At 41.2% G+C, this 13,432-nt stretch overlaps 1 protein-coding gene across 2 annotated transcripts in view; it reads right to left on the minus strand.

Moving 5' to 3' along the window:
• The window catches only part of usp20 (ubiquitin specific peptidase 20), a 67,609-nt gene extending 54,791 nt beyond the window's left edge, over positions 1–12,818 (minus strand). The window contains exons 1-2 of one of the 2 annotated variants that reach the window (XM_072565881.1): positions 12,568–12,818; positions 7,983–8,080 (exon numbers count right to left, since the gene is read on the minus strand). In XM_072565881.1, coding sequence (XP_072421982.1) covers positions 7,983–8,063 — 81 coding nt within the window. In that variant the 5' untranslated portion in view covers positions 8,064–8,080; positions 12,568–12,818. Of the gene's footprint in view, positions 1–694; positions 1,472–7,982; positions 8,081–12,567 lie in introns of those variants that run through there. The other variant, XM_072565882.1, reaches the window with a different exon arrangement.
• Between the last annotated feature and the right edge of the window lie 614 nt (positions 12,819–13,432).

Raw genomic sequence — 13,432 nt, forward strand, 5'->3', positions numbered from 1 at the left:
TGGGCCACACAAATGCCTATGTCCAACAAGAAAGTCTAACCACTTTCAGCTTTACAGCCTTCTGGACTCAATTCAAACTGAACAATTTTAGATCATAATTTCTAATCCCACTTTGTTCGGCTTTTCTTTGTTGTTTTAGTCTTCTCCTCGTTTCACTTACATTTCCTTGACTTTGTTTTCAGATAGCAGCAATTCAGGACTTAGCAATTCCACCTCCTCTAGACTTTTGTTTTTTTTCCACTCATCCCATCATCACTTGCTGGCCTCACATGAAGAAACTTTTGGTCATTTCATCTCGCCTGCCCTTTGACCCTATCACAACTCTCTAGTTCTCTAAGCCTCAATCCCAAAACCTAAATCATCTTTAATACAGTAAAATCCCCTGCCACTGACTAGAACTTTACAGGACTAGATACAGAAACATGGGCCAAAAGAGCACGTTAGTATCTCTCCTATTTCCCCCAAAGTCTGTCTGCTACATGCAAGGCACTGGTCAGAAGGTTAATAAAGTTCTCTCCACTTCATGAAATTCAATGTACTGCAATGGTAAGGCACGTAACATTACAAAGCATTATGAAGTTGGTATCACTGACAGCAACATTCAGAAATTGCATGTTAATAATTGTGACTCTAGAGATTTCATTATTTTGACAGCATAATAATCTCAACCTAAAGACTGCAGAGGGACACTTACAAACATTAACATGTGGCCATCTTGGGGAATTTTCGGATGCCTGTCTTCTATCCGCCTGTCAGATGCAGAAAGGATAGTATTCTCAGCAATACTCTCCAGATTTATGTCTGCACCTGAATTTAGTTAGATGGCTCCCTACTGAGACCAGGGGGCCAAGGTATTGATAGAAAAGAATTGCCATTTTAAAATAAGCTTAAAATTCTTTTAACTCCTGAACATGATTAAGATTGTTATGTTTGTCAGTATGCGAGAATTTTCTTACCTAGGGCTCTCTGCAATTTAAAATCTTAGATTACATGTCTTAACCTCCTTCACCACTGATTAAATAATGCAGTAATTTTATTTCATTCAGCTTATTGTACAGATAGAAAATAATCAACAGCTAAGGCCTCCTGGATAGGTTAAACTGTGTTAGTTACTTGAGAACTCACCTCTCCCTCTTATCTAAAACTCTTCTGGGTGGATTGTAACAAATATTTAGTTTTTTTTAAGAATGCAGCTACTACACTTCAATTAAAACTTAGTTCATTAGAAAACTGAAGGAGCCAATTATCAAGTTTTTCCTTAGTGAAGAAAAGAAGAACTTTATCATTAACAAAAAACAAAGTGACACCATACTTGCTCACAGGTAAGGTGTTCAAAAGGGATAGTTAAGAGTAGTAAAGGTCACTCAGTTAAAAACTCCCTAGAGGCTTTGTAGTGTTACATTCTTAACCGAAAACCACAGTTCTTTAATGCTGACTCGTATCCTCAGCAATGGTTTGAGGGCTTGGTGAAAGCTTCCCCAATTTGCTTTTTGACCAGGGGCTGTATTCTGACAAAGATGTGAGAAACGAGCAGGGGGAAGAGAGAAACCCAGCTTTTGTTGTCACAAATCCATTTCTCCTCTTGATCAAAGACAGGTGGCACAGTGGTTAGCGCTGCTGCCTCACAGCGCCAGAGACCAGAGCTCAATTCCCGCCTCATGCGGCTGACTGTGTGGAGTTTGCACGTTCTCCCAGTGTCTGTGTGGGTTTCCTCCGGGTGCTCCGGTTCCCCCCCCCACAGTCCAAAAATGCACAGGTTAGGTGAATTGGTGATGCTAAATTGCCCATAATGTAAATATAGGGGAATGGGTCTGTGGGGATTGCGCTTCGGCGGGTCAGTGTGGATTTGTTGGGCCGAAGGGCCTGTATCTACACGAAGTAATCTAATCTAAAAGCTGCTCAAATATAATTCTGTGGGTATTCTGAAGGCTAACTTCACTGTCTTTTCAAGCTGGCTAACTGACAAAGTCCCCCTCCCAACACAATAAAACCAAAGTCCCCCTTGTCATCAACTACCACCCCACCAGTCTCCGCATCCAATATGTCACCCTCAAACACTTCTGCCAACTCCACCTAGACCCCACCACTAAGAACACCTTCCCCTACCCAACCCTTTCTGCCTTCCACAAGGACCATTCCCCTTGACAGTCCTTGGCTTGCGTCACTCTACCCACCGAATCCCCAGGTAAATGCCCCTGCCACTGGAAAAAAATACAAAACCTGCTGAAACACCACCCCCCTCACCTCCATCCAGGGCCCCAAACAATCCTTCCAGGTGAGACAGAAGTTCACCTGCCTCTCTTCCAATCTATTTTACTGCATCAGGTGCTCCCAATGCGGTCTTCTTTACATCAGGGAGACAAACGTAAACTTAGGGAACAGTTTGCCGAGCATCACAGCTGGGCCCGCAGGGGCCAAACAGACCTCCCAGTCACGACCCATTTCAATTCTCCTAACCACACCCTTTCCAACATGACCATCCTTGGCCTCCTCCTCTGCCACAATGAACCATACCACATATTGGAGGAACACCTCAATTTCTGCCTGGGCAGCCTACAGCCCGGAGACTCAACATTGAGTTCTCCAATTTCAAATAACCTCCCTCTCCATCCCCTGATTCCCTTCCCAGCTCCTCTCCCTCCCACCAGCCAGATTCATTTCTCCCATTGACCAACCAGGTCATACCCATTACCTGTCCACTCACCAAGCTCCCAGTGTCAGTTACTCTACTCTGGGCAGCAATAAATAACAGGAATCCAAAAGGAAAAGATACTCAGGCTTATCTTACATTATCTTATTATTGCTACAAAGCAGAAATCACTTCAGATTAAAGTCAATGAAATTTCACATAACTAGTTTCAAAACAGCACAGAATAAGATCTGAAGTAGGTTGGATAGAACACTTTGGTCAGAGATGATGTGGGCAATAAAGAATAGTTAAACCAAACAGATAGGGGACACCATGGTTTCAGTCTAGATATTTTCTTTCACTCTTTAGTCTGGTTTTGCTAGATACCATTCACCCATTTCAGGTTGATGATTAATTACAGAATTGTACAGAATTTACAGACACAAGCAGATCTATCTGAACAATGTGCCTATACTGATGCTCTAACTACATACAAGCCTCCTCCCACTTCAATTAGCTCTTCCTACTTCATTTTCTTTTGTGTCAATGCTATCTGTGTTACCCATTCAATATCACAAGTTCTACATATCCCCCTAACCGGCGTAAAGTCCTCAATTCTTCACTGGAACTCTTGTGATAAGCTTCTAGTGATAGTCCATTATAAACTCACGCAGTTACTTCACATTTACCTTTGAAGTCCTCCATGAAATACAAGAACAGTTTTAAAAGTTAAGAGGGAATATGCCTGTACACCTAATTGCACCTTTCGTAATCTATCACCATTCTGCTTTTCTGTTTTTGCAACCAAAACGGATAACCTTACATTTATCCACATTATACTTCAATCATCATGCATGCGTCCACATCACACTGATGCATCTTTGCATCCTCTTCAGTTCACCCTCCCATAGCAAACAGCATTAATTTTGCACTAAGATGTTTCTCACACTTAAGCCCAAAGTTAGAAGCCTGGATTGCATCTATTCAGTGATTTTCCGCAGTTATTTTATGAAAGTCAAATTCAAAAAGGAGGCAATAATGAGGATTACACATGTCAGCAGATCGGCTTTACAAATTGTTTTTTTTACTGCAACAACACTGCTCATTTATCAAAGAGGATACAAAACTGGACATCTAGTTGACTTAGCTGTGGAATGTAACGTAAACCCGAAAGCATCAGCAGTTTGAAAATTTGTTTGCTCAGTCATAAGACAAGATAATGGCTTGCCACGTGAAATATTTTTTTAAAACTTATACATTTTGGCTACTACCAGATGGGGAAGAGAAACATGGTCCGTGTTGCTGCAGGAGCAATTTCTGCTGATTGCATGATCTTACGTGACAAGTATTTATTACAGATTCACAAAACCACTCAAGATTCAGTTCTGACAAATTCTCAATGGGGTACTGTAACTTGATAAAGTAGTGCTTATTTTTAGCAATCACCAACAAACAGCTGATTTGTAAAACACCTGGTCTTAAGTTTCAAAAGCATCCAGTCCTTTGGACCTGTATTACTGGGCACACACAAACTGCAGTGAGTCAATTGGCCAAGTGGCAGAATGAACCAGAATCAGTGCTTGTTATTCAATCACCTCCTCAGCTGCCTGCAAAAAAAATTGTGCAACTTCAAATGAAGCTGTTGCGAATTGAAATGAAGGTGTGCTTTATCTATTTCTCACTTGCCCACCATTTTAGCAGCTCCCTATTAGGAATAAATATAAATTTTAGGTGATCTCCTTGTGTAAAGTTACATCATTTTTTAAAGAAGGAGATTAACTATTCAATTCCTTAGGCAGGGCCCTTCATTTAAATTCTGAAATAGAATATTTGTGCATTACTGACTCATGTGAATGGCTCCTGTCGGGTAAACAATCTGAAGTTTGCTGCTGGCAGACATGCCCTTTTACAGTGAAATACATACAGTCAAATCTGCTTAAAGTTAGATGTCATCTGTCTCAGATTAACAAGCTAGCAATTTTTGAGAAGATGGGTAGCTCAGGTTGATGATAAATATGCAAGTTAGCCCACTGAACTTGAAGATTTGCTTTCAGACTTTTCATCACCACACTAGGTAACATCAGTGTGTCTCCGGTGAAGTGCTGGTGGTATACCCCGCATCTCTATTTATAGATCTTGGTTTCTTATGGTGGGTGATGCCATTTCTGGTTTTTTTCAAGGGAACGTAGATAGATTTAGATCCTATGCGTTTATTGATGGGGCTCATGTGTGTCTTTTTTCGCCTGTCTTAGGCTGAGTGTTGGATTAGTGGTGCTGGAAGAGCACAGCAGTTCAGGCAGCATCCAACGAGCAGCGAAATCAACGTTTCGGGCAAAAGCCCTTCATCAGGAATAAAGGCAGTGAGCCTGAAGCATGGAGAGATAAGCTAGAGGAGGGTGGGGGTGGGGAAGAGAGTAGCATCGAGTACAATGGGTGAGTGGGGTCCACACAAGATTAACAAGCTAACAGAACATTATGCAAAAAAATTAATTTGAATAAAATTATCTTGGAAATAATAAGCATCCATTTTCCAGGAGACCCCAGGGATCTGAACTGAGGTCTCAGCTTTTCACAACATATATAAGTTGGTAATACATAGACACACAACGTAATCACATTCTAACATACCAAATATGTTAACATTCACAATAAGTTATGCAGATGCCAAAAGGTAGTAGTAAAAAGACACAGCAAATGAGTAAACCATGGCCAATGGAACTCAATCTGGGGGAAGGGCATGGTTACTTATTCCAAATCAGAGGGAGAATCTTCACATAGAGACTATGAGTTGTGCAGATATAAAGGGATTTAAAAGCATTTGATCACAATCAGAAAATGATAGTGCATAAGTACAAAAAAAAGTAATCAAAAAGAAAATTAGATGAAATTGTGAATTTGTTCATCACGCTTTGCTAGGTGACATCAGCAGCACATCTTTGATAAGGTGTTGGTGGTCTGTCCCATCTGGTATTTGGGTGTCTGTTTGTTGGTACTTCCAGTTCTGTACGAGTGGTTTGTACACAGGGTCCAGTTCAATACATATATTGAGTGAGTTCCGGTTGGAGTGCCAGCTTTCAAGAAATTCTCTGACTTGTCTCCTGTGCTGGGATGGCTACATCGTCCCAGTTGAATTTGTGTCCTTTGCTGTCTGCATGGTTGGAAATGAGAGTATGCTGGTCATGAGTATCAGCCTTGCCACTGCTAGACATGTACTCGTATGGAACATTAAAGATCTATGTTAAATCACCAAAGCAGTTAAACAAATGAGAAAGTAAATAGGTATGCAAGACAAATTATTTGGAGGACATCAGAACAAGACAGCTTAACCTTCAAATTAGAGCTGGACCATTTTACAGCAAAACCAAGTAGTATATTTACACTCAGATTGGTAAAATTCAGAATACACTTCCACAAAAAAGGTGTGGGTACTTGGAAAACTTCAATACTTTTTTTATTAGTCAAGGGTAGCAATGGATAAGGAACAAAGGTCAAATTAGTTAAAAAATCAGGCATTTTTTGATTACATACTATGTAGGGTCATTGTACGATCCTGCTCCTGCGCATCCACAACCTGTCACCATCTCAACTGTTCTGGTTCATTTTATCCTTCACCTCATTCAGCACTTTAGCAAAAACATATCTTCCTCCTTGTGAAAGATCACAAGCTTCAACAATTTCAATACCTCCATTCTAGCCTGGAGTACAACCTGGAGTTTCCAGTCATCTTGACATTTCAATTCCCTACTCTGTTCACACTAACTTTTGGCCTGCAGTGTTCCAATGACGTCTAGCAACTGAACTTTTCAGGCTTCTGGGCTCAACTCAAATTTTAGATCATAAACATGCAACCCCATTTTGTTTGATTTTTCTTTGCTGTTTTGGTTTTTTTCCTCTTATATTGCCTTGATATTGTCAGCAATTCAGAACTTGGCAGCCCCAACTGCTGTAGACATCTTTTGATTTTTTTTCTACTCACCCCATCACCTTGCACCATGAAACCTTTGGTCATTTCATCTCTCCGGTCCTCGACCCTATCGCAGCTCTCTAGTTCTCCATCCCACAGTCCCAAAACATTTCTAACTTTTCCCTTGTTCAAATGAAATGGGAACAGACCTGAAACATTAACAAACTTACTCATTCAACACAGGTTGCTTGACTTGTCAAGTCTTTTCTGCTCTTACTTCAGCTAACTAAGGTCTGGAATATTTTGACTTTGTCATTCCTCACTTATTGGGGGGGGATAAGTGATGTCTTAAATACTTCCATTAACAAAACTTTGACAGTGCAATTCATCTTATATTGCCTGCATTTCTCACATTTATAGACCCCACATGAACTTGTTAATGATATGCCAAAGGATTTTGTTAATTTTGTAAAAATGGCATGCATACAACACATGGGACAAAATACCAAGGACACCAACTTAGTGAATAATAACCACAATTTGAATTATTTAAATAGAAATGTGAATATCATTGGTGCTCTGGGGATCAATTTTGCTAATTTATGTATTCCCTACACTATGCATTTCTATTTAACTCCTGTTGTTCATTGTATGGTGACTTGGAGAGTTTTAGACCAGATAGATTAGTTCAAAGTATTATCCACAAGATAGCAATTCCATAGAAAGGAATGAAACTGGATGGTCCACCTAGCATCGACAATGGCAAAGACAGCCTGGTTGACATTTGTGGGCTTGTTCCAAAATTGGGACAGCTGCCACATAAATAAGTTCAGCAAAAATCTTGTCTTATACGGCACATTCCAAATCCATGATTCCTACTGCTTAGAAGTACAAGGGCAGCAGATACATGGAAACACCACTCCCTGCCAAGCTGCACACCATTCTGACTTGGAAATCTATCACAGCTCCCTCAGTGTCACTAGGCCAAAATCTTGGAAATCCGTCCACAATATGCACTGTGTGCTTACCAGCTTACCAAGGACTAGAAGGGCTCTGGCAGCAGCTGGCCGCCAGTTTCTCCAGGGCACTGAGGATTAGGCAATGAAATGTTGGCCTAGCCAGTGACGTCCATTGACCATGAACAACTTAAAAAGAAAAAGCAGCACATGCTAGGTTCTGCAGCGATGTGTCAGCCAAAAAATGCACTTGTTGTCTGGAGTGGAGCTTAAATTCAGTCTTCTGAGACAGAATAAAGTATTGTACTAAGCCAAAAATGAGACAAGGCAGGAAAATCATTAATGACTAAACTATCTGTACAATTATTGCTAACACAGCAGTGCAAGTATTATTTCTTACTGGTAATAGTCTAAAATGCTTTTGAAGCATTTTATAGTTGTCTATACTGTACTTCATGCATATTTACCCATTCAATAGCAACACTCCTTTTACCTTTGATTTCTGTAACAGCTCCTCTTTAGTGATTTCTCCTACTGAATCCAGGTGAGGGCAGATATCAGTAGTATTAGACATCTTCCCAAACTTCAGCACTGTAATAAAAATTGCAGTTATTAAGATCAAAACACTGTCCCATTATTGCTATTAGGCACTGAAGTAAATTAATCTATCCCCAAATTCAACAAAAGCAAAATAGCATGGATATTGGAGGCATTAAATAAAAACATTTAGCTAGAGAAAGCCAACAAGTTTGGCAAATTTTGTGGAGAGAAACACAGTTAATATTTCATATCCAATTGCTCCAAAAGGCTCACAGCAGAACTGAAACATTAATTCCGTTTCTCTCTCCAGATTCTGCCAGACCTACCAAAATTCTCCAGCACATTTTGCCTTTAACTTCAGCTAGGTTATTCAACATACTACTGTTCTTAATACTATACAAAAGAGTTAGACAAAATGTTAAGAATTAATCGGGGTAAATATAGGGGAATGGGTCTGAGTGGGTTACTCTTCGGAGGGTCGGTGTAGACTTCTTGAGCCGAAGGGCCTGTTTCCATACTGCAGGGAATTTAATCTAATACAAAGTGCATCTTTATTAATTATAGAATCATACAGCACAGAAACAGGCCCTTTGGTCTAACTCATCCACAGGTCCCTTTTAAATCTTTGTCCTCTTACTTTAAAATTATGTCCTCTAGTTTTGAACTTCCCTACCCTAAGGAAAAGGCCTTTGCTAGTCACCTTATCTATGCCCCTCATTTTATAAACCCCGATAAAGGTCATTTCCCAACCTCCTACACTTCAGCAAAAAAATAAAAGTCCAGCAGTAACATCCTTAACCCAGAAAAATATCCGGTTAGTCGTGTTAGAGTCTCTAATTTCCCAAATTCAATGCAACTATTGTGACACCAACTCTATATTTTGAGGTCTTTCAAAAACCAAAAAAGTTTGCAAGTTGTAATTAGATAGAAAATATTTCCTTTTTAAAGGATAGTAACATCTGCAACCACAAAGTACAACATTGGACAGCAAGAATGCTGCATACCAATAACTGGAACAAAGTGAAACAGGCCATTTACTTAGAAGGTTCTGAGGAAGGGTCACTGGACCAGAAACATTAAATGTGATTTCTCTCCACTAATGCTGCCAGACCTACTGAACTTTTCTACCAATTTCTATTTTTGTTTCTGCTTTCCAGCACCCACAGTTCTTTCAGTTTTTATTTTATCTTATAACCTTTGCTTCAGAATACAGCACCTCTAACAATGAGAGTTGCATTACATCATGATTAGAAAGGTAGCTTCTTTTCTCCATTCACTCACCCGACCCAATCTTTGTCGGGATTACAATTCTTTGTTCAAATCACAGTTCAGTTGACTTTTGAGCGTGAACCTCGATACTGAGCAATCCCAATTACTTAAATCTTTGTGGAATTACAAGCAAACTCTAGTCACAATAACTACATAATAGAACTTCTTTTAAAAATTAATTCATGGGATAATGGGCACTGGTGAGATTAGCATCTCTAGCTCAACTCCAATTTGTTTTGAAAAGGTTTTTCTTTTACTCATTCACAGAATGAGGGTATCGACGGCTAAGCCGGCATTTATTTTCCATCCCTAATTGCCCAGAAAGTCAACCACATTGCTGTGGGCCTGGAGTCACATGCACGCCAGAATATGTAAGGATGGCGGTTTCATAGAACAGTACAGGCCCTTTGGCCCATGATGCTGTGCCAAGCATTTATCTTAACCTAAGATCAACCCAACCTATACACCCCTCAATTTACTGCCATTTAGGTGCTTGCCCAGTAGTCGCTGAAATGCCCCTCATGTCTCTGACTCTACTACCACCACTGCCAGTGCATTCCATGCACCCACTACTCTCTGCATAAAGAACCTACTTCTGATAATTCCCCAAAACCTTCCTCCAATCACCTTCCTTCCCTGAAGGACATTAGTGAACATGAAGGTGGTCTTAAATCAATGCAATCTGTGATGCAGGCACAGCTACAGTGAAAAATGCCAAAGGAGACTTTGAATTGCTGCGGTTCATCTTAAGGATGGTAACATCTGCTATCAATTACCAGGTCGGTCAGGCATTGATCAAGTGAACAGCAATGTCATTAGAGGTGTTAACATATTGAATGTCATTGAGACTGCACTCATCCAGACAAGTGGAAATTATTTCATCAGTCTTGACTTGTGACTTTCAGATGGTGGACAGGCACTAGGGAAACAGATGGGGAGTTAATTGCTGATTTCGCAGCCCTTAGTCTGCTCTTATAGTCACAGTATCTATATGGCTGGTCAATTCTGGTTAATGACAACCTCAGGAACCTGGTAGCATTGAATTCAGTGATGCTAATGCCATTGAACATCAAGGATGAAATGGTTAGATATTATCTGCTCGAGATCGGCCATCGTCTGGGATTAAACAGCAATGAATATCACTTATTACTCCAAGACTGGATGTTGCCCAAGTACTGCAACAAAACATACAGGCTAAAAGGAGCAACGTACTACATTTGCGAGAATCTGTACTGTGTTACGACATGGAGTAAACCCCTCTGCTAATTTAAACCTGACACACGGAGAAGCTCAACTTGCACAATAATCTGTTAAATTTTCAAGGCAAAGAACTACCCCAGAGTTCACTATTAAAAGTAAAAATTAACAACTTTATTCTTTAAGTCCAAAAGAGAACATTAGACAACTATTTACAACTCCTTTCTCAAACCTATTTTTCACCTCCCACTCTACAATACTGGCCCAATAAATGCCCTCTTAAATTGACAGCAAATCACTTTTAAACAATTGTCATCTTCAGTAGATTTCTCTACGTCTTCTCTTCTTTGGTCTTCTGCTGCACAACTTTTATGAACAGGTACCTTTCAGAGAGCTATTTGGCTAACAGTCTATACTTGGTGTTCTTTGTTAAAAGTCACACCAAGTTATGGTCCAACAGGTTTATTTGGAAACACTTGCTTTTGGAACACTGCTCCTTCATCAGGTCGTTGTGGAGTATAAGAGTATTGTTGTGGAGTATACTTGGTGTTTTTGGTAGTTCTCCCCCGAACTTGTTTAAAATATTTGGTTTTATACCCCAAAACATCAGATCATTTCACTCGGTTGATGTCATCAAAACATTAAATTCAAATTCGATTGGATTTTGGTCTCTGGGGGCATAATTTGAACTGATTGGCCGAATTTGAATTTGTTTTTGTACCATGGCAACACACCACCAGGTTTTTTGCATCAACCAAGTATTACATTTTTAAATTGTTAAACACTGCTTTCTGTCGTTGCCAGGCCCCCCTCTCTCTCTCAAAAGGTACAGTACACACCTGCACCTTCACAACTGAAAACAAAAAGTGCTGGAAATCACAGCAGGTCAATTCACATCAGCTCTAAGAAATGTCACCTAGACTCAAACCGTTAGATACAAACTACTTCAGTATCTGAAGACATTACACAACCCATCAGCAAATATCCTCACTTCTTGATGGAGGGAAGGTCATGATGAAGTGGTTGAAAATTATTTAGTCTGGAACATTATTAATGCCAAACCTGAAACAATTCTCTTCAAGCTAAAAGTTAAAACCTCACAAACCCTGATTAGGCTGCCATTGGGCTCAGGGAGGGATCTATGGTTCTGTCTGTGAAAGCAGATAGAATCCTGCTCAGACTCTCAGGTGGGGCAAGGGAATGAGAACTGCACAGTAATAATTAAAGTACCTGACAGACATTCCTGGAGTCCAACCAATATCTATTAACTATCAGCAGGTTCTCCAACCCATCATCAAAACTGCTATACTGATAGCACTCAACCTGCTGTGCATTTTAGTTTTAATATCAAACAAGTAAAACACTAGAAAATCATATGCAGCTCAGGTCACATTGGTGGAAGGTGCAAAACAAAAGTCAATGTCAGATCATCTGACAAAACTGTCACTTTTGTTTCTCTTGCCAAAAATACTGCTTGAGCTGCTTATTTCCAGCATTTCCTCTTGGTTTCTGATTTCCCGCAGTCAGTGTACGTTGCCTTTGATACTTCAGACTTCCTTAACAAAACATCGAAACAATCAGATGAAAACAGATTTTAAAAAGTGGGCGATGACTAATGGGACTGAGGGAAGAGGCGCATACACGAACATTTCTCCCCCCCACCTCCACCATCTCATCCCCCAACTCTCAACTGCAATCCCATCCAACCAAACTCATTCCACAAACTCCTCCCTTAGACTCAAACCACATCTGCCCCAGACCCAAACGAACAAGCCTCCCCGCCCCAAAAGTGACATCTCCCCTCCCGCCCCCCCCATCCAAAATCATCCCCCTCCCCGTCGCCCCCAAGACCTAACGCACCGCCTCATTCACTAACCCATTGCCCCTCTCCATTCGCTAACCCTCCTCCCCCATTTCCTAACTCTGTCCCTCATTCCCTAACCCACCCCCTCCTCAGACAGATTGGGTTAACACGGGCTGTGCCCCCCCCCCGACTCATCCAAAGGCGACACAGAAGCGCCGCTGCGTCCATTTGCAGCGAGTTTCGAAACGGATGGGAAAGCGAGACGTACCTGCACCCTCCACCGTCCCGGCGAGGCACCGCTTCTTTCCCCCGCCTCCGACGGTACTCCCTACCCTGAGCCTCACGAAATATTTTCCTTCAACGAACAACCAACCGCACCACCTCCATCTTGGGCAGCTCCGGCGGTGCGCTCTGGGGATTGTAGTTCCCAACGGGTAACCCGGATGGAGGGATCCGCCCCCCCTCCTCCCACAGCAATGCGAGATGCCGCTAAACCTTCTGGAAGATGTAGTTCCTTCCGACGCTCCCGCCAGGTTACCCGGATGACGAGCGGTTGCAGTGACGTTTTTGAGACACGCCCCACAGGGCTATCGGGGTACTGCGCGTGTGCCATCTCACTCCGCCCAGGAACGCCCCAGCTGTGCAGGAACTGGCCATTCAGCCCGAAAGGTTTATCCTGGCAAAAAAAACCTTATTTTCATGAAAACAAAACCCTGTTCTGAAGAAGCGTAACAGAACTTGAAATGTAACTCTGCTTTCCCTCTACAGATGGTGCCAGACTTGCTATTTTTGTCAAGAACTTTGTGTTTTTCATTATTTCACACTTTTTCCAGCATGTGAATGCCATGGCATTCTGAAATACACATTGATTATCCATCTCTGATTATGTTTGCTCTGCTTGTCTACTTGGATTCCAGCATCTGCATTTTATTTTGTCTTCTCTGAATGGTTTGTAGGGCTATTTTCAGAACTGTCTTCACCTAGAATTTTTGGACTCCGATACCACAATTATAACATTTTTTGAGGCCGCAATGTTACACAATTTCAAGAAGGAGTTGGACATAGGACTTGGGGCAAAAAGCATCAAAGGTATGGTGTAAAGTGAGAACAGATTATTGAGTTGGATGATCTGT

Source organism: Chiloscyllium punctatum, chromosome 49 (assembly GCF_047496795.1).
Source record: "Chiloscyllium punctatum isolate Juve2018m chromosome 49, sChiPun1.3, whole genome shotgun sequence".
Classification (NCBI taxonomy): domain Eukaryota; kingdom Metazoa; phylum Chordata; class Chondrichthyes; order Orectolobiformes; family Hemiscylliidae; genus Chiloscyllium; species Chiloscyllium punctatum.